This window comes from Notolabrus celidotus, chromosome 13 (genome assembly GCF_009762535.1).
Source record: "Notolabrus celidotus isolate fNotCel1 chromosome 13, fNotCel1.pri, whole genome shotgun sequence".
NCBI classification, from domain to species: Eukaryota; Metazoa; Chordata; class Actinopteri; order Labriformes; family Labridae; genus Notolabrus; species Notolabrus celidotus.
In genome coordinates, this window is record NC_048284.1 from 32,370,056 (window position 1) to 32,397,876 (window position 27,821).

At 42.4% G+C, this 27,821-nt stretch overlaps 1 protein-coding gene across 2 annotated transcripts; it reads left to right on the forward strand.

Annotated features, from left to right (window-relative positions):
- The first annotated feature begins 321 nt into the window (after nt 1-321).
- On the forward strand, nt 322-27,821 carry meis2b (Meis homeobox 2b). 2 transcript variants are annotated; one of them, XM_034699688.1, is made up of 13 exons: nt 322-544; nt 1,107-1,339; nt 2,324-2,465; nt 2,687-2,737; nt 2,867-2,917; nt 3,019-3,165; nt 8,867-8,981; nt 18,069-18,208; nt 21,958-22,034; nt 23,799-23,857; nt 24,019-24,105; nt 25,470-25,563; nt 27,714-27,821. In XM_034699688.1, the coding sequence occupies exons 1-12, from the start codon at nt 533-535 to the stop codon at nt 25,526-25,528; spliced, it is 1,173 nt and encodes a 390-aa protein (XP_034555579.1). In that variant the 5' UTR covers nt 322-532; the 3' UTR covers nt 25,529-25,563; nt 27,714-27,821. The 2 variants fall into 2 exon arrangements, with proteins under 2 accessions (XP_034555579.1, XP_034555581.1); XM_034699690.1 differs by having other exon boundaries at nt 25,470-25,558.

Genomic DNA, 27,821 nt, shown 5'->3' on the forward strand with positions numbered 1-27,821 from the left:
GCTTTGTGAAAAATTCAGAAGTGGGTCATGGCCACCCCGTACAACCCCTGGATGCACCCCTGTTAACATAGCACGATCAGAGAACAATGCTCATGCTCACTGTATACGTTTTATAGAATCTGAATAAACATGCTCACAGACTGCTACTGTGACTCCTCGGCTTTATTTTGAAAGAATATTACCGGAAATCACCGTTTGAACAATCGGTATCTTGATGTGTGGATGTGTGTGTTTGCATGTATTGGGTTGTAATGGTGTGTGTGGTTGGTTTGGAGGGGGGGGGGGGGGTCTATAAGATGCTGTGCGGCAGCAGCGCGTTCATTGAGCGTGTCGGCGCGCGCATACAGAGATGGACTCGCGGACAGAGTGAGGAGAGCTCGAGACAGTCCTCATCATTTGAAGAATCAGAGCACGCGGATACATGCTGCTTGTGATCAGCTGATCGATCTGTGAGATTATTGATGGTCAGGATTGTAATCCGGATTAAACTCTGTTTCAAACTAAATCTGCACGAGAGGAGCTGCGCGCGGACATGACGCAGAGGGTAGGACCGATCTGACATTATAAAATAATTCATAACTAGGCATGTTAGTAAAATAAGAGTGGACTATTTTCCTATATGATCTATTATTTGAATCACTTAGTATATATTATTGATTAAGTACTGATGGAATGTAATCTGTGCTGATGTGTTCTATACATTATTACTTTATTATTATTATATTAGCTCTGAGTTCACAGCAGAACTGATGTGATCGATTATTGAATAATTATTAATAACATGTGTGACTTAATTTAGAATGTATCATTTGACATTTTAATATGTAAACTTCAGATTAAAGATGAACGGGTTATGATCTGTGTGCAAAGAGGGAGAGGATCCTGTTATTTAACATTTTCATTTAAACTCTTGGAGTGAACAGCGGAACCTTTGTGACCGATTTTTGACTGATTAATAATAGGATAAATAGTTTGATCATTTATCATTTATTGCTTTGATAGATATTGATGCTCAACCTGGCTCAAATTCAAACTCAATAATATGATAAATAATAATAATACTTCACTCCTATCTTCGATACAATAAATGTAAATACCCCCCTCAGTACGAGGACCTGTCTCATTTCGGGGGGGGCATGGACGGTGTCGGGGTCCCTTCCTCCATGTACGGAGACCCGCACGCGCCGCGGCCGCTGCCGCAGGTCCACCACCTGAACCACGGGCCGCCCCCGCACCCCCCGCAGCACTACGGAGCGCACGCGCCGCACAACATCTTGCCCGCGAGCGTGGGGGGAGTGGTGAACGACGTGCTGAAGAGGGACAAGGACCTGGTCTACGGGTCAGTTTATTATTATTATTATTATTATTATTATTATTATTATTATTATTTATAATTACCCTCAACCTTTAGGCTACTATAAGAAGCAGCAGCAACATCAGATAAATAGGCCTATCAGTTCTGTTATACATCTGAACATTTTATTTTAAATGTTGTCTCAGTAAGTCTTTACTGATGATTTCATTTTTACAACATTTTATTTTATTTTATTTTATTTTCTTCTTCTTGTTTTTGTTTCTGTTTTGCTCTCGTCTTATTTTCATTTTATTTTACTTTATTACATTATTTGCTTTAATCTTGATCTTTTAGGGAGCCGTTTCAACATCTGGCAAGGGACTAAGAGTGTAAACTAGCCTTTTAGCGAATTCTGGCATATTTACAGAAGTGTGAACTAATATGCCCGGTCCTTTTAAATCAAAAATAAATACATAGGCAAAAAAAAAAAAATCAGTTCTTACATTGTTGATACTAGTTATTTAAATTATTTGTTCTGCTTTTATGGGGAAACAAAAAGGGTCTGCCCGAAGTGTTTTTGGTTGTTATTATTATATAAAATACTATATAATAAATAATAATAACCAAGTCAATTAAATTATCAGCGTTAGAATGATTTTATGTTTGTAGAATTGATCACAAATAACAAATATACCTTCGTTTTTTGACCTTTTTTAAATAAGGTTATTGTGGCCCATTTCTAGTATTCTAAAGGTATATTCCACCGCAGGCCCTGTGTGATAACGAAATGATTTTATTTCAGTGGTTTTAGTTTATTTGACAATAATAATTTAATATTCTGATGAAACAGTTCTCATCATTCAGAGTTTTAAATTAAGAAAACGAAAACAAATCAGTGAAATACACAGAAAGATAAATGTTTACAGCAGAGACCAAAACGTTTCTTTAACTCAGTTTATCCGAGTCGGATTTATCACGGGCTCTGGCCTTAATTCCGGTCCTGGTCTGAAGTGGTCTCTGTGATTTCAGGCACCCTCTGTTCCCGCTCCTCGCGCTGGTCTTCGAGAAGTGTGAGCTCGCGACCTGCACGCCCAGAGAGCCAGGTGTGGCGGGAGGTGACGTCTGCTCCTCGGACTCCTTCAACGAGGACATCGCCGTGTTCGCAAAACAGGTACGCGCATGCGCAGGGGATATTTTCGATCAATCGGCAGGAATAAAAAGGCGGATAGTTTATCTGCTCTGTATTTAAATAGAGACAGATGATTAAAAAATCATAATAGATATCATTTAGAAAAGAATGACCTTTGAATGTTCTCATGACTGTGAGCAATAATCTCTGGAAAATGAAACAAAAAGAAAACTGAGATTTATTATTTTAATCTGTTCATCCAGATCCGCGCAGAGAAACCTTTATTCTCTTCAAACCCGGAGCTCGACAATCTGGTGAGTCTCTAACACAGGTTCTATTTATCACAATAATATGGTATTATTATTTGAACCTGTTTGAATAAATATGCATCAGTTATATGAGTGTAAAAGGTGAAATGATCTGAATCCTGTCTGTGTTTCTAGATGATCCAGGCGATCCAGGTGCTCCGCTTCCACCTGCTGGAACTCGAGAAGGTGAAAAACAGAAGAGAAATTTGAAAATGATTCATTAATAGAAATATGTATCTCTGCTGTGTCCGCTCAAACTGAACCGTCATCGGGGTATTCATCCGCAGGTGCACGAGCTGTGTGATAACTTCTGTCACCGGTACATCAGCTGTCTGAAGGGGAAGATGCCCATAGACCTGGTCATCGAGGACCGGGACGTCTGCAAGGCCGACTTCGACGACCTGTCCGGATCCTCCACACACCTGGCAGACCACGTGAGTCCGCGCCATCCATCAACGAAGACATGTTTGATTGAACTGCAGATTAATGCTAGTTCACCTGCTCTCACCGTGTTTCAGTCACAGCTGGTCACTGCTGTGTGCGCGCACGTGTGTGCGTGTGTGTGTGTGTGTGTGTGCGTGTGTGTGTGTGTGTGTGTGTGTGTGTGTGTGTGTGTGTGTGTGTGCGTGTGCGTGTGTGTGTGTGTGAGTGAGTGAGAGGGGTGAAACTGATAAGTTGGAGTGTCATGATAAAATAATAAAATCAAAACACAGTAATTTGATATAGTATTCATATATTTCAGATTTGGCCGCGGAGTTAAACCTCTGATATAAATGTTAAATAAAATAAATATAGGGCATTGTAATTATTTGAAGATTATAGCTTCCTTTCTATGAAAATCATGAGTTGATAGTTAATTTTTTTATAACAATTATTTAGCTGACTCACTAAATATGAGGATGGATCCACAGTGTTCCTGCAGTTGTCTGTGTGTAGAGACACCGACCTGTGTTGTGTTGGGATGTGGCCAATAGCAGGGGTTCCCAATGTGGGGGTCGGGAACCCCTGGTGGGTCAGACACAAATGGGGGGGTCGTGAGATGTCTTCCAAAATGCGTTTTTTTATATAAAAGTTAAAGTCTTCAGTTATCTAAAAATAGTAAATTTTACCCGTTATAGAAAAAAATATCAACAAAAATAGTAGCTAAACTTGAAATAAAAACTTGAAAATAGAAAATGTAATGAGTTTTCTGCCTTTCTTTGTTGCCAGATGACTCCTAAGTTTAGGGTTAGTGAACAGTTAATTATCAAAAGCATCAGTAGCAGTAGGTTAATTCATAATGGCACAGGAAACACAGACACATAACATACTCAAACACATTCATATAGGTAGGCTAATTTTCTGCAGACCAGCTAAATGAAGCCACATTAAATCACTTTGAGGGACATGGGGGAAGCAAGTCTTTGGCATTGATATTTTGAGGGTCGTGGGCTGAAAAGTTTGGAACCCCTGGCCTATGGAATAGCTAGTCCCTGATCCTGGGTTGTCACATTCTGACGCTCTGTCCCTGTGCGTCTCTGACTGATGCACATGGCAGCATTTATTTATTTACTGCATGCCATGTGGTGAAGAGTGGTGAGGACAGCGGGTTTGTGTACCACCGCAGTTGTCTTTATATATGATCTGGAGTGTCAAACAATTACGCTCTTTTTATCATGGTGATAGTCACATTTGGAATTTCATGTTTAAAAAAAACAAAACGTTTTAATGACAGATTCATAATGACATATTAATAATGTATTAATACATTAATAATGTTTTAATATGTAATCTTGATCCAGGAGTCAAATGAATGTAATGAAATGTGCTTTATGATCTTAAATTTAAGATATTTGATTCAAATAAATGCTGCACTGCTTCACCACTGTGCTGTTGTAGAGCAGGGGTTCCCAAAATGTGGGTTGCGAGATGTCTTCCAGATTTTTTTTTTTTAAGTTATCTAAATTTGCTTATTTTACCCAATATTGTAAAATATAGACAAAAATAGTAGTTACATTAGAAATAAAACCCTGCAAATAAGTACATTTCATTAGTTTTCTGCCTTTCTCTGTTGACAGATGACTCCTAAAGTTAGGGTTAGGGTTAGCTAACAGTGAATTAACAAAAGGATCAGTAGCAGCAGGTTTATTCACAGCAGCACAGGAAACACAGCCACATGTGCATGTAGGTAAACTCATTTGAAGTATGAAGCAACATTTAACCACTTCCAGGGGGTCACAAGTCTTTGGCAACTATATTTTGGGGGTCTCAGGGTGAAAGTTTGGGAACCCCTGACTTAGAGGGAGCAGTCAGCTTCAATGTGCTTATTATAGTATCGATTTCATTTTTTAAAGCAAAGGAGAAAATGTCCAATCAGTGGATATACTGTATGGTGTGCAGTTATTCCAAGATCATTTTGATTACTCACTGTCGTCCAGTGATCCATCGTTAAAGACAGCAAATGCACTTTTCAGGAGTTCCAGTTTGGTTGCTTTCTCTGCTTAACATTGATCCTCTATAAGAAGCTATTGTTCCCTGCGAAGGTGACCGGACACACCATGGCCTTATCTCAATGTCCTCCCTGAACCCTCAGCCCTTCTTGACTTAAAGCTAGGGTTGGTTGTCATGGAAAAACTAGCGTGAATTTGAATGTAGCATTTCCTCAGGACTCCGTCTAACCCTTCGCCCCTCCCCTCGGAGCTCCTCCAAAACGACGCCCCAACTCACATGCATGAGCGCCGCTGATTCAAGACCATACGATGGTGACTGATTGAAAACCGGTCCTCAGCACATGGTTTGTGTTTTGCACTACATCAACTCATGTCTCACTCAGCGGCAAGAAAACACCAAAACATTCTCATAGTGAAAGTTAAAAACACAAACAAACATGAAATGTACGCGCAGGAGGCGGGCTGAACAGCAGGACAGGATTTGATTGGTTTCATAATTTGGCTCCTGATGGCAGGGATTGGTTGGTGTTTTCCCAGGTTTACTCCGGCTGTAGATAGCAGCTTTTTTTACCTCTTTTTTAAGAACACATTATGTATTGATTACCATCAGGACATGAAGATAATTTTAACCATAACAAAAAGTGGATCTAAATGTGACTGCCAACCCCAGCTTAAACTGCTGTCACCTGTAAAGGGATTGAGGGCAGGAGGCTGTAAGGACTCAAACTGTAGAACTGGGAATAGGAGAGTACTTTGGGAGTTCTCATGTAACCTGCATGACATCATGTAGATCACCTTAGAGATATTAGGAATATTTATTGCACCATTTTTACTTTCCTCAAATTCAATGCGCTTAAGGGAAGGACTGACTGATTGTCATGTGATCCAGGCTCTTACCATACAGACTGCTTAACCACACAATTTATATAAATAGGATATATATACATATTAAAACTCAGTGTTGTTTATGTTTCTATCACAGTTGCAGCAGGAAACAGGAAGATGCTGCTCCAGCTTAACTAAAGTGTGCAGAGAGGGACAAAACGGCATGTGATTAAAAAAAATGATGCGTAAATGTCTGACCTTACAGTTATTGCTTCACAATTAATGTTGTACATTGTTCACACATGCAGCTTGTCCTTAAAGAGAAGGAACGTTTTCAGGGATTAGTGCACGTGTGAAAGCAAGCTATAGAAACTCTGGGTTTATTAATCAAGCTAAGAGCCAGCTTCATGTGACGGATGGATTAGTGAGGTCTGATTTGCGTGGATAACTTAAGAAAACCTGCGTACAAGAAACAGGAAACGTCTAAAACAATCTGATAAAAAATGAATCTGCTGATGCGAGGACACCTCAGTGATGATGATGATGATGATGATGATGGTTCAGCTGTGTTTGCTGAGGTGCTTCAGTGTGTGTTTCAGTAAACAGGATTAATACAGCTGGTTGGGGGTGAGGGGGTGCGGTGGGGTCCTTGTCTCAGCCCCCCTGCTGTGCTCTTCATCACTCAGCAGCAGACTCAGTCACATGTTAAACACAGTCGGATCACAAACCCTGACACAATGATTTGATTTGATCAGGGGTTTTATTGGTTGTGTATTTGCTGTCATACCAGGTGTTCCAGGTGTCCGGAAGTACCGGAAACCACATACACACACATTAAATAATGTGTAGCTCATTTCTTGATCTGCACACACTGTATGGGGGGTGAGTTTTTTCATAACTCGGCAATTTCGAAGATATTGAGATCAGGAGTCTTCCATTATGAGAGGCACAGCTGACTTGATTGACAGGCGGATTGACATAGCTGTTAGTGAGGAAACTTAAAGTCCACCTCTTTATGTCACAATCACTCGACAGAAGTTATGTTGAGTTAAGCATTTCCAATATGGCTCCCGCCGAAGATTGGTCTTAAAACAGCACTTCAGAAACAGATGGGTGACATCAAGGATACTACGTCCATTATTTATACAGCCTATGGTATTCCTGGTAACCTGCTGAAGAACTTCTACTGCTGCACGATAGAGAGCATCATCACATACGGCAGCACAGTCTGGTACTCCAGCTGCACTGCAGCAGAAAAAAAGGACCTTCAGCGGATTATCGAAATGGCACAGTGGATTGTAGGTACCCCACTACCATCTCTCAGGAACATCTACTCAACCCGACTGCCCAAACAAACATCATCCATTATGAGGGACTCAACGCACCCTGGACATTCCATGTTCACCACCTTACCCTCAGGCAGACTCAGAACAATCCGCAATCAGACGAACAGATTTAAGAACAGCTTCTTCCCCAAAGTGGTGGACATACTACAGAACCTGTGACCCAGCCCGACACCCAAAAAACTGTTTATATTGACCCTAGCCACTTTGCTGACAGCACACTGTTCATAACTGTCAGCTATTTAAGGCGATGAACGCACATAATTTTATACAAGTTAATATTTGTAGTACTTTTGAAAATTGTATTTATTGATAGATTGAAAACTGCTGTATGGAAATGCCAACAAACAAAGATGTGTTGTGCCTATCCCATCCTATCCTATCCTATCCTGTGATCAAAGCCCTGATGTTGGGGTATCGGCTTGTGTCTGTTCACTGACCAAATTTTTGGACGTGCAAGAAGTTAATCTGACGGGGCAGGGGCAGCTGATTGTGCGCTGATTTAACCGTGCCTGGCCAAGTGCACAATACAACAAAAACCTGAAATGATCACAACTTTTTAAAACCGGTAAAGTGAAATCAGACCTTAGAGAAAAGGTACCGTAAACCCAGGAGGGGTTTCACAATTCACCGTCATCAGCTCTCATCAGAAGAAGACAGACGTCTCTTCTAGTAGTATGTGTATTGTTGCCCTCCCCACACAAGTTAAATATGTTAGATCTTCTTCAGTCTCAGACTTAAGGTGAGGAGATGAGACAAGCTCAGTCAGATTTCAGATTTAACCCTTAAATTCACCCAGAGTTCAGAGACAGATTTTACCACCATATAAAGAGTAACTGTCTGAGGCATGATGAGTTTCTGACCTGTTTAAACCGGAGAGATCTGTCAAACCTGCTGCAGTCTGAACCTGTGTCTTTGTAAACTGTATTCACATCAGAAACATTTAAAACACATCTTATTGCCTGTGTTCACCTGCAGCCTGAATCTGACACACACACCAACATGTTGTTAGCCTTAACACACACACACACACTCACACTCACAGCTGTAGAATAAAGAGTGCGTCTGGTTCTTGCTGAGTCTTTGTTCCCTCGTCATCTGTGGACTCTTCATCGGAGAGCCATCCGGCAAACAGCTGACACACACATGCACACACAGAGCTGAAGAGGTTTGCTCTGAGATAAAGTCCTGTGGGGAGGGGACACACGGGGGGGGGGGGGGGGGGGGGGGGCTCCCATAAAAACAGGACTCAGTGTGACCCTGCTCAGTCTCTGAGCTGGACTCTGGAGGTTCACAAGCTGCTGTCTGTCTCCTAAACTCTCTAATCTGTGTGATGGACAGAATGGTAATGTAGCTAATGCTAAGCTAACAGTTTTCCTCTGCTGTGTGTGTGTCTGTGTGTGTTCTGTGTGTGTGTGTGTGTGTGTGTGTGTGTGTGTGTGTGTGTGTGTGTGTGTGTGTGTGTGTGTGTGTGTGAGTGAATCTGATCCTGGACCTTGCTGGTTTCTCTAACGCTCTTCTCCCCGTCGTACCCTCAGAACACGGCGTCCTGGAGAGACTTGGACGACACCCACTCCACACCGTCTGTGGGGACACCGGGGCCGTCCAGCGGGGGACACGTCTCTCAGAGCGGGGACAACAGCAGCGACCTGGGTGAGAAAAACAACCTTCGTATCACAGCTTACCTTTGACCTGTGACTGATACAGGAGGTCATACATCACCTGTTAGCTGCTGCAGGAGATGATGATGATTATGATGATGATGATGATGATGAGGATGAGGATGAGGATGATGAATGAAGAGTCTCTTATTATTACACTGTTCATTCAGCTTCTCACAAATAGATCAGTGTGATCAGTTTATTCTCATGGATTTGATCTTTCTGGTCTTTGGTTGATCTTGCTGGACTTTGGTTGATCCTGCTGGTCTTTGGTTGATCTTGCTGGTCTTTGGTTGATCTTGCTGGTCTTTGGTTGATCTTGCTGGTCTTTGGTTGATCTTGCTGGTCTTTGGTTGATCTTGCTGGTCTTTGGTTCGCTTTGTTTCAGTCTGATCTCAGATCAGTCCTGCAGCACGTTACACCCCTGTAACGTCTCTCCTTCAGTGTGAACGCCATAGAGTCATGATGAAGGGACTCACACTGGGCCTAGTTTTGCCTGTACTGAGCTGAAGCCTGATTGTCCCCCCTCCTCCTCAGTCCCCCTGCTCTCCTGTACTGTTAGATCTTGTGCGTATGTCATCATGGCGTCCAACACATGCCTTAATGTCACCATGTAGCGTCCTTAGTTCAGAAGAACTGTATCACAGAGAACTTCACTGAGTTTGTGGCTTACTTTGTTAGAGACCTCAAAATGATTGAAGAGGAACAGTTGCATTGATTAGCTGGTTAGCTAGCATGTCCTTATAGCGTACTGTCTGCTTGTGCTCATGCATGCTCATCCACTTCTTCTGACCCTGCCAGAGCAGGAAGTGTCCCTTGGTTGAGCATGTAGGCAGCACTCACACAAGTGAGACAAAGTGGACTTCGGGGTGAACCATGCAGCTTGCCCACCGCTGTGCCGCCATCAGAGGTAACAGAGGCACTAAAGGGGGAGACGGGGTCACGGTAAAACGATACAGCAGACAGGTGAACAGACAAAGTGTTGCCTGTGTGACTGACCCCTTTGGTTCTGCAGTGCCGTAACCAAATGTGAATGACATGGTACTTCCACCAGATCCATGTCCGGTCCGTCTCCAATCCCCTGTGGTCCAGCTCTGTGCTCTTTCGTCCGTCAACACCAACCGGTTGCGTTTTCAGAATGCAGCACTGAGCAGGACCGCCGGACAGCTGGAGTCATGTGACCGAGGTTTTCCCGAGGTAATCACTGAATCAAGGATTCTCCTCCTCCTCTCCTCATCCATGTTGTCTTTCTGGTCCTCTGAAAACCTCTGACCTGTTGACTCCAGGCCTGGCTCCGCTCATCATGACGGTTTGTTGTTGTAGTTAAGTGAAATACGATCTGGTGATAACACAGAGTGTTTTATTCTGAAAATTAACCGGATGTTTTCATTTTGTTTTGGTGAAACCTGACTTCCTGTCCCGCTCTATCTGCTCTGTTGAGATTGATGCGTCGTGCTCTGGCATTCTGCAAAAATAGAAGTCTTGTGTATCTGATCCAGAGGGCTCTGACCTGCTGGATCAGAGACACAGCCTGAACGCAACAGAGTGGATCCAGTGGAAGTTAACACACTGACTAGAATAGAAACCTATCAGATCTGGTGCCGTGACCGATTGGAGACAGACTGGACACGGATCTGGTGGCCGTAACACACATTGTACTGTTATTGGTTCACTGTTAAAGTACACAGGTGCCATGACAGCAGAGCTTCTGTCTTTAAACTGAACTCCTCTGGAAACTGAGAACTCTCTCAAATGTTTTATACCAACATTTTTATCAGAGATCCTAAAATCCTCCTGCTGCCGACCGTCAACATCTCGCTCTGTAAAAAGTTGAGATGTCGTTAACGAGATGATCGTCACAGTCCAATCCTCTCAGCTGGAATCATGAAACTTTAATGACGGGCGACAGAAGGTGGTCACAGCACGATGGTATCACTCTCTGTGGTTTGACCTACAAGAACATGTGGGCACACCGAGGGGACCCAGCTCACACCGACCACAGGTTTGAGTCTGTGTTCTGGTTCTGGTTCTTCGATGCTCTGTGATCCTAAACCAGGGGGCTGGGTGGGTGGTGGTGGGGGTTTAGGGGGGGCTTGGAGGTCTGAGGACTCTGAGGAATGTTTGGATCTTGAAGTGTGGTCACAAAGAGCCGAGAAGACAAAAGATCTGCTGCCGATCCGAGAATTCGAGGAAGGGGATGTGATGCTTTTGTTGTGAACAGAACCTCGAGGGGGGGCATGTGTGTGTGTGTGTGTGTGTGTGTGTGTGTGTGTGTGTGTGTGTGTGTGTGTGTGTGTGTGTGTGTGTGTGTGTGTGTGTGTGTGTGTGTGTGTGTGGTGGGGTACTCTGACATGCCAGTGACATCAGATCACCATGATGACAAGCTAACAGAGATGATGATATTATAAATCGGATTAGATTCAGATTTTATGACACTTTACAGAAATATTCCCAGTGAGCTGATGAATGTTCTGACTCCTCATTGAACGTTTAATCTGTTAAAATATGCAGATTTATGCTGGACCTCTTCATCTACACAGGTTCATGCTCTCTGTGTTTACAGACAATCTTTAAACTGAATCATCCCCTCCTCGGCAAGTTTAATATTCCCCACCTCACACAGAGGAGAAACATCCAGTCAGAGCAGTGCATCCTGGGTAATGAGGGGAGGGGCCTGTAGGTGTCATCATGATGGATTCGAGCCCTGCTGAGCTCATTAGACGAGCCGTGTTAGTTTTACATCACCGACACAGCCGAGAGCGCCGCAATCAGTTCAGCTAGCCGCTAAGCTATCCATCTTCCACTGTAGACAAGAGGAAATGTCTCCCAGAGAGAAAACACACAGAGCCGCTCTGAGAGACGTAAAGAGAGAATATGATTCTATGAGTGAAATATAAACAGCTTTAAATATCAGTCATACGAGGTCTGAAACGATACTGCAGAGAGGGAACACACTGAGACCCAAACAGCTGCAGGTCAGGAGCTAAAACATCTCATACTACACTGTGAAGAGACGTCTTTGTCCAAACACTGCGGGTCTTATCCTTGATTTCGGAATTATCCTAAATTATAAGCAGTTTTCATCACTCCAGCTGCCTTTCGTGATGTTGTTAAACAAGATATTTACGATGTAGATTTATTAGTTTAGTTTAGTTTATTAGCTTAATTGACGGGGACCATGTTCTACACAACTGCTGAGCCAGACTTACGGTCAAATTCCACCAGATCTGTGTCTGGTCTATCTCAGATTCTGTCACAGCACTGCCTCTGATAGGTTTCTGTTCTAGTCAATGTGTTAACTTCCACTGGATCCGCTCCATTTCGTTCTGGCTGTGTCTCTGATCCAGCAGGTCAGAGTCCTCCGGATCAGATACACAAAACTTCTATTTCTGCTGGATGCCAGAGCACGACGCATCAATCTCAACAGAGCAGATGGAGCGGGACAGGAAGTCAGGTTTCACCAAAACAAAATGAAAACATCCGGTTAATTTTCAGAATAAAACACTGTGTTATCACCAGATCGTATTTCACTTAACCCTCCTGTTATGTTGCGGGTCAAATTGACCCTTTTTAGTCTGTATTAGGCAATATATGCCCTCCAAACCAGCTAAATGCAGCATAAAAATCTGGACAAGAGGTGTCTCGGGTTAATTTATCAACATCACTTCATAAAAAAAAAAGAAATTCAAAATTTGAAATAAAATAAACAAAAATATATGTCATGTGAAACGGTTGCATTTATATTTAAGCCTTTCCAATGTACATTAAAAAAGTTTTAACATGAATTTTAATGAAAAAGGAGTGAGCTATCCTCATTGAACCATGATCTGTGAGAATTAAAGAACACCAATGGACTAAATCTTGATTTAAATGGTTAGTAATGGAGTTAAAAATTAGATTTTAAAAATATGTTTTAGGATTTTTGGGGTTCTGAAACTTTTGGATAATTGAATATACCCCGGGTCAGATTGAACCAGGAACATTAAATGCTGTTCCAGAGAAACGAACATAACAGGAGGGTTAACTACAACAACAGACCGTCATGATGAGCGGAGCCAGGCCTGGAGTCAACAGGTCAGAGGTTTTCAGAGGACCAGAAAGACAACATGGATAAGGAGAGGAGGAGGAGAATCCTTGATTCAGTAATTACAGCTTTAATAAAAAGTCATTTATAAAGGGGAAAAGCATTAACTCATATTTAACAGCTGCAGCATAAGGCTTAGCACAGAAGCTAAACTCAGTCATCAACGTACACAGAGCTCTCAGAGAGACAGATTTCTGTGTCTCAGTGATCTCATGTGACATATAGAGATGATCAATGTGAGCGTGGATCAAATTACAACAAAAAGAAGGATAAACATGATTGAAAAATGATACAGTCAGCTCAGTGTTACCTGAGGAAAGAGTTCAAAGTATAAACAGTTTAAATATAAAACAGTTTCTAACAAGAATAAAAAGGATATTCAGACTTTAAGTCTGAATCTAAACCATATTTATCCTCATTTAAGTGGTTTTAAAACTCTCTTTATATTTCATTTTTATCACTTAATGTGACAATATTTAGCAAAAGTCATTTCCCAGCCGTGTGTGAAATGTGTCTTTACACAGACATAATTCTATTGGTTGTAATTTTCATACAAAGACATAAATACTGCACATTATGGGCGCTGAGCAAGATGGTTCAGAGACATTGTAAACATTTCCCACAGAAGAAATCGGTCTCTGCAGATGTCTGTCTAACATGAGTCTGGTTCTGCTCGAGGTTTCTGCCTGTTAAAGGAAGTTTGTCCTCTCCGCTGTAACTTGCTAAATACTGTGAGGTGCAATGCTCATGATGGATTAAGGTGGGGTAAGGCTGAGTCTTACCCTGTCTTGGTGTTGGGTCTCTGTTCATAATTTGACATAGAGTGGTCTAGACCTGCTGTTTGTAAAAGCGTCTTGAGATTTTTTTGTGATTTGGCGCTATACAAATAAAGATTGATTGATTGAAGAAGGAGAAGTCTGAGCATCCAGGAGTCCTTGGTGAGAAACATCAGACTTGAATGCGTCTGATGTGGGTTTGAGTTAAGATGCACTTCTCACTTATTCTCCCGCTTTGTCTCTGAGAATCTGGTCTAAACATAGACGTTCATCAACCAAAAGTTCTCCTAAACCAGTGTACAAAGATGTTTTTATCAAGCTCTATTTCACAAAAAATTTAAGATGTGCAGGTTTAAATTTTAATTAATAAAATACTAGAGCTTGAAATGTTGAAATGTTTACATTTAACATTATATTTACACCTTACAATGAAAAATAGAGGCTATTCTTCTTCTATAAAGCTGTTACTGTAAGATTAAAACACTTTAAAGACTGAAAGTGTAGAACAGTATGAAACAGACAGAGAGGAAGTGGAAGAGGCTCTTCATACCTCGGGGTGATGTTTTTTTCTTTTCCACCTCCCGGCATCACTCCAGCACCCCCTCGGGTAATCCACCCCCCCGCCTCCCCTCCGATACACACAGGGTGACGCGTGCAGACACAGCAGGCAGGATGTATTTGTGTGTGTGTGTGTGTGTTTGTGTGTGTGTGTGTGAGAGAGAGAGAGAGAGAGAGAGCCTGTGCACGGTGTCGGACTCTGAGCGTCTCTGTGTTAGACGGTGGAGCTGCAGAGAACAGTCAGAACAGATTAGTGTTTCTGAGGATCTGCCCCGCGGCTCTAACCCCCACCCCCCCACCCCCCCTTGCTCCCATCTCTACAGGATGGGGGGGTTGGGGGGGGGGGGGGTGTCCTCCTCAGATATAATTAGGATGAGAGAATCTGTTTGTTCTTTCTTAAGGTTTATTCCTGTTTTCACATTTAAACTTCAGAATCAAAACACAGAAACCCTCAAATATACAACTTATCATTCGTTACTTAGACCACTGTGTGTGTGTGTGTGTGTGTGTGTGTGTGTGTGTGTGTGTGTGTGTGTGTGTGTGTGTTTTCTCCTTAAGAGACACCAGCTCATCAGCCACATAGGCCAGCTTTAAACAATAATCAATAAGATTGACCTGATTGTCACTACTCATTGAAGCTGACCTCTGATAGTGGGACTGAGACCATGCTGGGCTCTGAGTTCAGGATGTTCAAGAGTGTGTAGTTTGTTCAGTGTGCTGTAGTAAAACTGATTGTGTTAGATGACGACCACTGACCGTATTTCACAATTAACGCTACACTGTAAACCCGAACAGTACTTTTAACTCATATCCATTATGGGTACAGCGCTCAAAACCAGCTATTTAGTTGAACCAACAATTAATTATTGAGTTATCCGAACAATTCATGTTGTTTTAATTACATGTGGATCAATTTTATTGAGTTAATATCCATGTCCAAATAACAACTTTAGAGAGTACAGAGGGACGCTGCGTATGACGTCATCAATGTCACCACGTAAGTCTTCACACACTTGAAAAACCACAATGGCTGTGCTTCACGAAGCGAGTAACGAGGAAAGACAACGCCAAACCGCTGTACAGGTACAGGGAAGACCAACAATGATCCAACAAGGGACAGGGGAACCAGAGGAACTAAATACACAGAGTCATCAACACAGGTGAGAACACAGGACACAGGAGAGACTAATGAGGGGAATCACAAGAGGAGGGAAACACACAAGGACAGGAAGTAAAACTAAACTGGAGACACAAGGATTTAGAACTACAAAATAAGACTGGAAACACAAGACTAGACTAAGAAACATGACAAGAGACATGGATCACTAAACACTCAAGAGAGATGAAGGATAACTAATACAGAATAAACACGGGGAGGAACTAAGGCATGAAACACAAGAACTAAACTAACCAAACCATGACATGGACTCAGTCTCATCTAGAATGTATGAATTAAAAATATAAAAAATTTAACTAATAAATTTGAATTGGAGAAACTTGAAAATTAAAAAAAAGAAAGAAAACAATTATGTAAATCTAAATCATATTTTATCATTTCAGTTATACTCAAAAATGTTATTTCTGCTACTTGTGAACTCTGATGTAATCAGTTACCACAAACATTTTGAGTCATTTCAACTTGTTCGTGTTTACAGTGTTTAAGTGTTCACTGGATGTGAAGCCAAAAGAGTCAGAGCTCCCCCTGCTGACTGGCTGCTGTATAGGTCATAAACCGGCCTCTCACACTTTAACAGAGAGATCAAATTATAAAATGAATAACACATCAAATAAAACTCTCACGGTTTCTGTCCGTTCTTATTGTGCGGATGTTTGTCCACGCGCTCGTTTCCAGAGCAGTTCAGCTTTAATTAGTTACTTGATTTTAAAAAGATGATTGATTGACAGCTCTGTTTCGAGCGAGTACCGGATTAGCAGTGCAGAAACAGTGAGGGCAAACATAAACACTAACACAAGAGTCAGGGAACTTTTTAAAGCTTTAGGTATCTGCCTCAAACCCACACAGGATTCAGGTCTGTTGTGGACTGGAACCACCTGAGGTCGTCATGACGTCAGATTTACGTGACCGTTTTTCCCAGCAGCACTAGCGCGAACTTTCCCTCACAACAACAACAATGGCGGCGCCTGCTTGTGTCCTCGGCCGACCACTGCTTTGCCTTGGAATACATTAATAGTTTTAATTTTTTCACTGCAGGACAATGGAGGGAACACGTTTGGTTTGTGTTTTTGATCACGACAACCCCATCCCTGATGAAGGGGTTCTAGACCAGCAAAGCGTTGGAGCCACTCTGGAACCGGTTTTCCCGGCCGGTTCACTCGTAGTTGAAACACGAAAAAAACGGTTCTCACTGGTGCCAGCTCCGAACTGCCCCTGAAACTGCCTCGGTCGAAAAGGGGTATGACGTTCAGAGTGTAACTGGACCCGTAGACTCTGTTCAGACCAGTTTATTAAATTCAAACAGGATCCAGAAGAGATAAAAACAGACAGAGGAGGTGAACTTCTGCTCTGCATGATGAGTTTATTGAACAAGGTGAGGCACACGACAGCCAGAGGACAAACACGTCCCTGTTAGAGGACAGGCTCAGAGCCAACTTGGACCATGACTCTGATCTGGACACCATCCGTCTGAACTCCCGCCGCCCCCCCCGAGCCCCTGAGCCCACAGCACTTCCTTTTTAAAGTCAATATTCATCAGCTGAAATATTTATGCATGAATATGGCTCATATAGGCGCGTTTGATTGATGCTTCTCCAAAAACAAAAAGACATGCTCGGGCCAGTCTTAAGAAAAGTCGAGTCTCTGTCCCGCCTCGGGGGAGGAGTCTCTCAGATGCATTATTCACACGCCCTGCAGGCAGGCTTTCAAGGCTGCTCTGCCCTGAGGGCGCCGAAACAACCAGCATGTAACAGAAAATCATCTCTGCTGATGCACAATTAATGCAGAGAGGAAGAGGAGGAGGAGAATCTTCCTCTCTACTCTCCTTTTTCTCTCTCCTCTTCTTTTTTCCTCTCTTCCTCCTCCTGTTTTGGGAGGAGCAGAGGAGAAGATCTCAGCTACAAACAAAACAATTCTCCGGTCTCCATCCTCCGCTGAGGTCAAACATAGATCCTGCTAATCATCCAGTACTGACTTTGTGTGTGTGTGTAAGTGTGTGTGTGTTACTGTGTTAGTGTGTGTGTGTGTGTGTGTGTGTGTGTGTGTGTGTGTGTGTGTGTGTGTGTGTGTGTGTGTGTGTGTGTGTGTTGGGGGGGGGCGGTCAGTCAATGCCCCCCCTCCCCGCTCTGTGTCAGCTCCCTAAATGAACCTCAAACATCTCGGTGTTTACTGTGATCTTCTTTGTTATTGTTGTTTTCTTCTTCTTCTTTGTTGTTTTTGTTTTTCCTCTTCCGAGGAAGTGGCGAGTTTGAGGTCACACAGAAACGATGCAGCGGTCTGAGAGCTCATTACTTCCTGTCAGCTCCTCACGCTCTCATTACCTCATGTCAAACGCTTGGCTCACATTGAGTTAATAGCTGTGGTTTCAGACTCGTCGCTGTTCTGCAGGGACCACAGTGAGGAGGAGGAGGAGGAGGAGGAGGATGTGAGAGTATGATGGAGGTTAGATCTCTCTGCTAACGTGACCCTTTTTGTCTCTGATCACAGGAGACGGCCTCGACCACAGCCTGGCGTCGCCGGGGACAGGAGACGAGGACGATCAGGACAAGAAGAGGCAGAAGAAACGAGGAATCTTCCCTAAAGTGGCCACGAACATCATGAGAGCGTGGCTGTTCCAGCACCTCACAGTAAGAAAAACACCAGATCCTCTTTCTCTGATCCCCAACACCAACTTGATCCTGTTAGTCTGATCCCAAAACTTTCTGGATCCTGTTTAACTCATCCCAAAAACCAACTGAGTCCTGTAAAACTGATCCAAAAAACAGCTTGATCTTATTAGTCTGATCCCAAAAAAACAACTGGATCCATTTAGTCTGAGTCTAAAACCAATCAGACCGTGTTAGCCTTATGCAAAACCAACCAAATCCCGCACGTCCGAACCTAAAATGACCTGATCCCCACAACAACCCAATCCTGTCAGTCTGATCATGTTGATCTGGTCCTGTTAGTCTGATCCTTCAAGGATCCTGTTGGTCTTTTGGTCTTTGGTTTGTACAGTGTACCCCCAGGCCTTCTCTGGGGTTTCTTCAGTGTTAGACCAGAGTTTGTGCTGAATTTGTCTGGGGTCCTCAAGTGTTTGACCAAAGGTTTCATAAGGTTTGGTCGGTATTTTGTTCATTCTTGTAAAATGACTTTTTGTAAATGCACTGTTCTCGTCATTCTGACCGCTCAGAGGGCTTTTGACCCTGCTTGTCTCATTCAGCCAGTCACACATCATTCTTACACTGATGCAGAGGATGCTGTAGCGAGGGCCATCATTAACAACTATTTCACACACTGCTGACTGTTTGGGGTTCAGTGTCTAGCCCAAGGACACTTCCGCATGTCACTGCAGGAGATGAGGTCGGACTGCCATCAGACTGAGGAGCTTCCCTGTAATTCCCTCCAGGGTTCATCCTGTAGTTGTCTGGTTTTTCCTGTCTATCTGTATTTGTCCAGAGTTTGTCTATACAGGGTTGTTGTTCAGTATCCCCCCAGTATTTTTCTGGGGGTTTGACCTGTATTTGTCCAGTTTCTATCCAGGGGTTGTTTAGTTTTTGGGGTTTTTTTGCATTGGTTTTCTAGTCAATCAATCTTTATTTATATACCACCAAATCACAATACTTTCTATCTGAAGACTCTTTCCAAACAGAGCAGGTCTAGACCGTACTCTGTCATAGTATTAACAAAGACCCAACAGCAAGACAGGATCAGATCCAGTCCCATCTTACAGACAGGACTCAGTCTGATCTCATCTTAATCCACCATGAGCAGAGCACTTTGCAGCATTTAGCAAGTTACAGTGGCAAGGACAAACTTCCTTTAACAGGCAGAAACCTCCAGCAGGACCAGACTCATGTTAGACACACATCTGCTGAGACCGTGTTGGAGAGAGGGATAGAGGGAGATGAAGAGAGAGAGATGATAGTGGTGAGACGGATAGTAGTAGTTGTAGCAGCTGGAGTCTGGCACGTCCACAGCAGTAGAGATCCAGAGGAACCTACGAGACAAGGGAGCTCAGGGACTCCAGAAAGGCCAATGGATAGTAACTTTAATGAGACAGGAAGAGTTAAAGTAAGAGACAGGCAGAGAGAGGAGAGAGAGGGAAAGTTAGTTGAGTGTGAGTCTACTGTGGCCAAGTGTTCAAGGTTTTCCATTGTTTATAAGAGGCCGTTCACAGTTCACAGTGTCCAGTAGTTTTCAGATATTAGGCGGGGGTATGTAAATTGCTTGCTTGTAGTTTGTAACAGATTTGGGTTGTGTTTGTTTAATGCTTTCTCAGGATGTATACAGTGTTCCTCAGCAGTGCTCAGAGCTTTGTAAGCTGGCCAATAAGCAGAGCCTTAGCTTTTATCATCGGACTGGAGACCCTGCCTCCTCAGAGTCCTCCTGCCTTAGATGTGATCACTTTGTTTAAGGCCTATACAGGTCCAGTAGTCGCAGTAATCCCTCCTTCCCAAAGGCCACCCTCAGGTTTTCAGAGCAAAAAGCAGGATGATTGAACTATCCCCTCTCTGCCCCTCTTTCAGGACTGATTTGTTAAGCCCAAGTGTTTTCAGACAGGATGTGTGTGAACAGTGAGGGGCACGCTCTGAAAGGTTCTCTGCAACACCAAAGCAAACCAGCATTCATCCGAGGTGTGAAAGGAGAGGAGTTAGAAGAGTTTGAGACGCTGCTGTGTGTGTGGGTGTGTGTGTGTGTGTGTGTGTGTGATCCTTTATGGTTCTCTCTGAAGAGCCTCAAAGATCTCCTTTGAGGAGCAGCTGGGGAAGGTTCAGATTCATTATATCCTTCATTATAAGCCCATTAGCCCGCTTGTTGGTTTCTGTCCTGCATTCCTTCTCTTTTAAACATCGAATGTAAGTCTGAGCCCGACGACCACACCTAAATCCAGAGAGCTAACAGTGTCAGAGTCACTGAAACCCAGTAATTCAAACATCTGTAAGGCAAAATCTGATATAATCCCACATGTGAGCTTCAATCTGTCTCCATCCTGACAGAAAGACTCGGTCTCAGTCTGAATGTCCATCAATCAATGAACAATGAGAGAAATGACGAGCATCATCTCATTATATAAATCTGTCATTAATAAAAACAGTATCTATTCAGAGCTTTGAATATACTGAGTCAAATCTTTAAAGCTTTATATCTAACAGGCTGAAGAGATGATCTGTGTTCATACAGAGAAAATAAAGCTTGCCCAATCTGCATCTTCTTTTAGACCGAGTTCATTTGCAAAAACAGTTAACCCACTTTTGAAACATTAAAAAAAAAAAAAAAAAAAAAAAAATGTTTTTTCTATTACTAGCTTTTGGTATTATCAGTCAACTGAGGTTGGCTGGCTTTGACTAAGTAAAAATGACTTTACTAATCAGAGGTATCTTGAAAATGTAACTTAATTAGGAATAAATATATATAAAAAAATACGTTTTTGAAAATGTATAAAAACGGAGAATGTACCAAATACAGGAAGTGATCTGGCAGTGATCGAGTGAGCAGTTTGCTTTTTCGAGGAGAGACAGACCGTCCTGCCAGTCACAGGTCATTTTGATGTGTCCTTTCAAAAATTAAAGCCAAACGTAATTTGGAAAAATAGCCTTAATTCTGGATATTTTCTATCAGAGATGATGAAAAAAGAATTCAAGTTTCCACTCACTTATTATAGTTCAGACTAATAGTGGTACATTATTCAAAGTTAAAGTTATAGCTTTTTTTTGCCTTTATTGACAGGACAGCTGAAGAGAGATAGAAAATGTGGGGAGTAGGGAGTGGGGGAAGACATGCAGTGAATGGTCGACCAGCCGGGAGTTGAACCCACAACCTCTATAGCCTCCATACATGGGCCACTTAGACAGCTAGGCCACCAGTTCATAATCTCTGCTTAAAGATATCCAGAATTAATGCTCCTCGCCGCCAAAACAAACCGCTCACTCAATCACTGCCGGATCACTTCCTGTATTTGGTGCATTCCTTTTTAGTCATAATTTGTTGTTTGTTCTAAACGTTTAAAGTTTTGATGTTAATCTTTTAATGCCTTTCATCCCAACAGTATGGAATATTTTAGCAAATGTATTCTGCCTGCCGATATGATTTTAGTTGTACCTGTTAACCTCACATACTACTTGTAATTGATTCTATTATTATTTTCTCTATTGTTGTTATGTGGAAAGAACTTTGTAAACTTTCCATGAAAGTACAGTTATCATTATGAGTCAGCTGACAACATTTTTCTTTTGTTTAATGTTAAATTTCTGTTGTAAAAGAAAGATATAGAAGCAACGAAAGGTCAAAGGTCACACTCTGCAGGTCCTAAAATATTTTAAACTGTTTGATATTTTGAAAAAACAGTTCTTAAATTACAGCCTTTGATTTTTCTGTCTCTTTTTGTCCCTCCCAGCACCCGTACCCCTCAGAGGAACAGAAAAAGCAGCTCGCACAGGACACAGGCCTCACCATCCTGCAGGTCAACAACTGGTGAGACACACACACACTACACACACACACACACACACACACACACACACACACACAGGTTACAAAAAATTATATGATGACTGATTATTATCACATTTTAATCTGGATTGTAACAGTTTGAAAAGGTTTTCTCTTTCTTCTTCAACCTGATTGGAAGTTTCTGTCTCACCTGGTTAATTAATTTAGTATAATTACATTAAAACAGATTACTTGAGTGTTTTTTGGTTCAGAGTTTACATGTTCTGTAAATATAAATACTTTTATATTTAATTATTACGGTGTATTGAATTGTCAGGTCACATGACTGATAAGTAAATGTTCTGAGCATGTTAATGTTATGAACACATGTATTCATAATTTATTTTCACAAAGACACACGTTTTTCTGTCAGAGGGTTCCAGTATGGCGAGAGGATAACCTTACTTAATCTGCAGTCTGATCGAATTATCAATAATCTGGATCACAGCTTCATCACTCAGACATTAAACAGTTTATACCTTTCTCACCTGATTAAACACACCTGAGTGAAGACCGGCTCAGCCTCTGTGAGCTGATGGATCAATCAACCGATCGCCCCGGGCCGCCCTGAACTCTAATCAATACTTTTTAAACTGAGACTCACATCATATTGATCACACACACACAAACCCACACACACACACACACACACACACACACACACACACACACACACACACACACACACACACACACAAACCTACACACACACACACACACACACACACACATACGTGCGCGCGAGAAAGAGACTGTGTGAACAGTGATGAACATGATGGAGGACGGGTCTTTTTCTGTCAGTCATTTAAAATTAAAATGTGTAAAACATGAAAAATTTAAGTGAAACGAACATTTCCCCTTTGCGATGTTTGAGGATGTTGGAGATGAATTTACATATTGGAAAACATTTTTACATTTTACAAAACAAATTCACATTTAAGAAAACAGATTCACAAAATCAGAAACACTTTTAAAGAGACAGAACATTAAGCCTGAAACAAATTTTAAAAAACGGCAGATTCTGACTGAAAAGGAATGTACCAAATACAGGAAGTGATCACAGGTCTTTTTGATGTATCCTTTCAAAATAAAAGCCAAACTACATTTGAAAAAATAGCCATTATTCTGGATATTTTCAATCAGAAATAATGAACAAGAAACCGAGTTTCCACTGACTCATTATAGCTCAGCCTAATAGTGGTGCCTTATTCAGCGGACACTGAGATTTGTTCATAATCTCTGATTGAATATCCAGATTTATTGCTATTTTTTTAAGATTTCAAATGGCTGATATTCTAAATTTACACATCAGAATGACCTGTGATTGACAGGGAAGTCTGTTTCTCTCCGCCAAAATAAACCGCTCACTCGATCACTTCCTGTATTTGGTACGTTCCTTTTCAGTCAGCATCTGCTTTTTTTAAATTTGTTTCAGGACCTGTAAAAATGTTCTGTCTCTTTAAAAGTGTTTTTGATTTTGTGAATTTGTTTCATCCTTTGTAAATCTGCATTGCACTTCCCAACCACCGTAAGTGGGAGCTTCATGCTGCTCTGTCACATCTGAGCTGGCCATGAAACCATTAAAAAACTTGTAACAAATGATATTTCACAAACATTTGGGTTTTGGTTCATTTCATGCTTGAAGGTTTATTTTCCCATCATGCTTTGGGGCTTTGGGAGTAAGATAGATAATAAATATCACTGTGTGTGTTCTTGTTCTAATTTAAGTTTCTTTTAACTCTTCAGGTTTATCAATGCGAGGAGGAGAATAGTTCAGCCCATGATTGATCAGTCCAACAGATCAGGTAAATCTGAACATGACTGACCCTTTCTGAAAGTCAGAAACATTCAGGAGTGCAGAGTGTGAGAGTGGAGCATGATTATGTATATACAGACTGCGGAGGGGTGTGTGTGTATATGTGTGTGTGTGTTATGCTTTCTAACAATGTGTCCTCTCCTCTATCAGTTAGTCAGGGTAACGCCTACAGTCCAGACGGTCAGCCAATGGGAAGCTTTGTTCTTGATGGACAGCAGCACATGGGCCTCAGAGGAGGTAAGACACACGGGTCATTGTTGTTGTATTGTTTTCTGTACTCATATTGTTCTCTGTCCTTATGTTGTTTTCTGTCCTCATGTTGTTTCCTGTCCTCATGTTGTTTCCTGTCCTCATGTTGTTTCCTGTCCTCATGTTGTTTCCTCTCCTGATGTTGTTCTCAGTCCTATTGTTGTTCTCTGTCCTCATTTTGTTCTCTGTCCTGATGTTGTTCACTGTCCTCATGTTGTTTTCTGTCCTCATGTTGTTCTCTGTCCGGATGTTGTTCTCTGTCCTTATGTTGTTTTCTGTCCTCATGTTGTTTCCTGTCCTCATGTTGTTTCCTCTCCTGATGTTGTTCTCATGCTGTGCTCTGTCCTGATGTTGTTCTCAGTCCTATTGTTGTTCTCTGTCCTCATTTTGTTCTCTGTCCTCATTTTGTTCTCTGTCCTGATGTTGTTCTCTGTCCTCATGTTGTTTTCTGTCCTCATGTTGTTCTCTGTCCTGATGTTGTTCTCTGTCCTCATGTTGTTTTCTGTCCTCATGTTGTTCTCTGTCCTGATGTTGTTCTCTGTCCTCATTTTGTTCTGTCCTGATGTTGTTCTCTGTCCTCATGCTGTTTTCTGTCCTCATGTTGTTCTCAGTCCTCATGTTGTTCTCTGTCCTCATGTTGTTCTCTGTCCTCATGTTGTTCTCTGTCCTCATGTTGTTCTCTGTCCTCATGTTGTTCTCTGTCCTGATGTTGTTCTCTGTCCTTATGTTGTTCTCAGTCCTCATGCTGTGCTCTGTCCTCATGTTGTTCTCTGTCCTATTGCTGTTCTCTTTCCTGATGTTGTTCTCTGTCCTGATGTTGTTCTCAGTCCTCATGCTGTGCTCTGTCCTCATGTCGTTCTCTGTCCTATTGCTGTTCTCTGTCCTGATGTTGTTCTCTGTCCTTATGTTGTTCTCAGTCCTCATGCTGTGCTCTGTCCTCATGTTGTTCTCTGTCCTATTGCTGTTCTCTTTCCTGATGTTGTTCTCTGTCCTGATGTTGTTCTCAGTCCTCATGCTGTGCTCTGTCCTCATGTCGTTCTCTGTCCTATTGCTGTTCTCTGTCCTGATGTTGTTCTCTGTCCTGATGTTGTTCTCTGTCCTGATGTTGTTCTCAGTCCTCATGCTGTGCTCTGTCCTATTGTTGTTCTCAGTCCTCATGTTGTGCCCTGTCCTCATGTTGTTCTCAGTCCTGATGTTGTTCTCTGTCCTCATGTTGTTTTCTGTCCTCGTGTTGTTCTCTATCCTGATGTTGTTCTCAGTCCTCATGTTGTTCTCTTTCCTGATGTTGTAGTCTGTCCTCATTCTATTATTTGTCCTCATGTTGTTCTCTCTCTCTCTCTCTGCTCCCTCAGGTCCGATGGGGGGCATGGGGATGAACATGGGGATGGATGGACAGTGGCACTACATGTAGACCGGTTTTGAGGCCTGAATCTCTTACAGGGTAAAGTAAGTTCACTTCACTCTTTCACTGCTGTCACTCATGTTTCTAACTCCTCCTCCTCCTCTTCCTCCTCACTCTGATGATAATGCAGGAAGCACTGTCACTTTTTAGTTTCCCCGTGTAAACACAGAGAGATTAAAACTTATGTAAAGCTGGAAGAATATTGAAATGAGAGCTCATTTAGCTCAAAGAGATTTGAGACTACATGTTCGGAGGACACAAATCCATGAATCAGATGTTTCTTACATGTGGACTACAAGCACAAAAGCTTCCAGCTCTTTAACACATATGCAGACACTTCTTTCTCTACCACATGATCCCCCTCTTCCTCTAAACCCCCACAGTCTGATTAAGAATGCCCCCCCCTCCTCACTGACAGGTGTAAATGAAGACGTATGGTAAGCCGGAGGCGTGCAGCTCTCTGAGTTTTATTTAAGAGCCGCTGAGCTCAATGAGCCTCGCTGTAATGACACTCAGAGTGATTAATAGAGCTCTTTATATGGAAATAAGACACACATTTTTCTCCACCTAGTCCCCCCTCCCTGTCTGATACCCCCCCTGTCTGATGCTAATGATACAGACTGTGATGCCTCCTCTGACACATAAAGAAATTAAACATCACGGTGGATCAAATCTGCGTGTTTATTGAATCTAATGTGATCGTTTCTCTGCCGGATCATTAAACAGTGAAATCTCTGTTCAGCTGTTATTTTTATTAAAGTGGAGCAGCATTGTTCTGAGTGTAAATCTCTGCAGGAGGACACATTTAAAGTCCTACCACCCGTCTCCACGCACAATAAATCCCAGTGATGACATTTAAATACATGTGTGAGCAGAGGAGAGGACCAGGAGCTGATCATCTGAACACATATATCTAACTGAGACGTCTAAAGGCTCAACTCTGATCTAATCTGACAATATGTAGTCTGTAATTTAATTTAATTTAATTTAAAGAGGAAAGAATCACAGAGACTCTGAGTTTTGCGTTTTTTGACCGGAGGAACTTTACCCCTGAACTACGTGCGTTTCGACCGGTGGACCCAGGGTCTAAATTTAGTTCAGGGGTGGAAAATCTCCCCCTAAAAAGCCCCTGCTAGGGGAGTAGTACTTTTCAAAGGTCCCGGGACTTTCGGGGGGCAGGGCCTACAATGCTGAACGTGTCTGATTGGTAGATTAACTGCAGTGTTTTTATTCTGCCTGCCGTCCACAATAACATCACACACATCTGTGATTCACTTGATTTCTCTTTCTTTCATTAGTTTTTATTTGTTCTATCTTTTTTGTATGTGTGTGTACTTTTCAAAAGAAGAAGCTGTGATTCTCTTGATTTAGCAGCTTGTAACAGTAGTCTTCTCTCAGCCCACCGTGAATGCATCTCTCCCAGTGTTACGGTTTAAAAGTGACCCTGTAAACTGGAGACCTTCAGCTGAACGTGTCAGTGTTTGTGGAGTTTACACAGCTGTTGAAACACAGAGGGAGTTCCTGGGAATGCAAACTAGTTTAGTTTTTATTAAGATTTCAAAATATCCTCATCAAATATTTAATGATCGTCTAAAAACGTTTATGAGGGATGCATCCGGCTGAAAGTCTCCAGTTAACAGGGTCGCTGTTTAAACCAGAACACCGGTCGATCTCTGCCACGGCTTTTTGAGTTCAAAAGGATTTTATAGCCGTGTTGAAATGTCTTTGCTACTCGCGCTTATCTCCTCTCACGTGTTGATTCAGTGAATCCATCTGTGATGAAATATAGCACCATCTAAAACAGACCAGCTGAGTCTCTTCATGCTAACAGGCTAACTGTTGTGTTGCTCATAATGATACCTGCCTGTCCGTCTGCTTCTATGGTGTCATCTGCGATGAATTGCATTCCTCTTTGTTTTACTGCCCTCTACTGGTCTGGTGGTGTAGCGCATTTACTTTTTTTTTCTCCATACGTCACTGGCCTGATTTACACAATCTACCCGGGACTTCAGCCCGCGGTCGAAACGCAGACAACAACGAGGGCACAGGAACCTTTTAGTTCAGGGTAAAGTAGTTCTGGGGGCTAAAAGACCCCGGAACTCTTGGTCCAAATGCACCTTATGACTAAATGTCCTGTTGAACTTTGGGTCGTACCTGGACTCATCTGGTCTACTCTCTGCTCCTCTATCTGTAGGTCTCCATGGTGACTCAGGGATCTTCTTCCATCAGGCTGTGGGCTCAGAACCAGCACCCCTGCCTGCCCAAAAGGATCTGTACCTGATCACCTGACCAACCCCCCCCC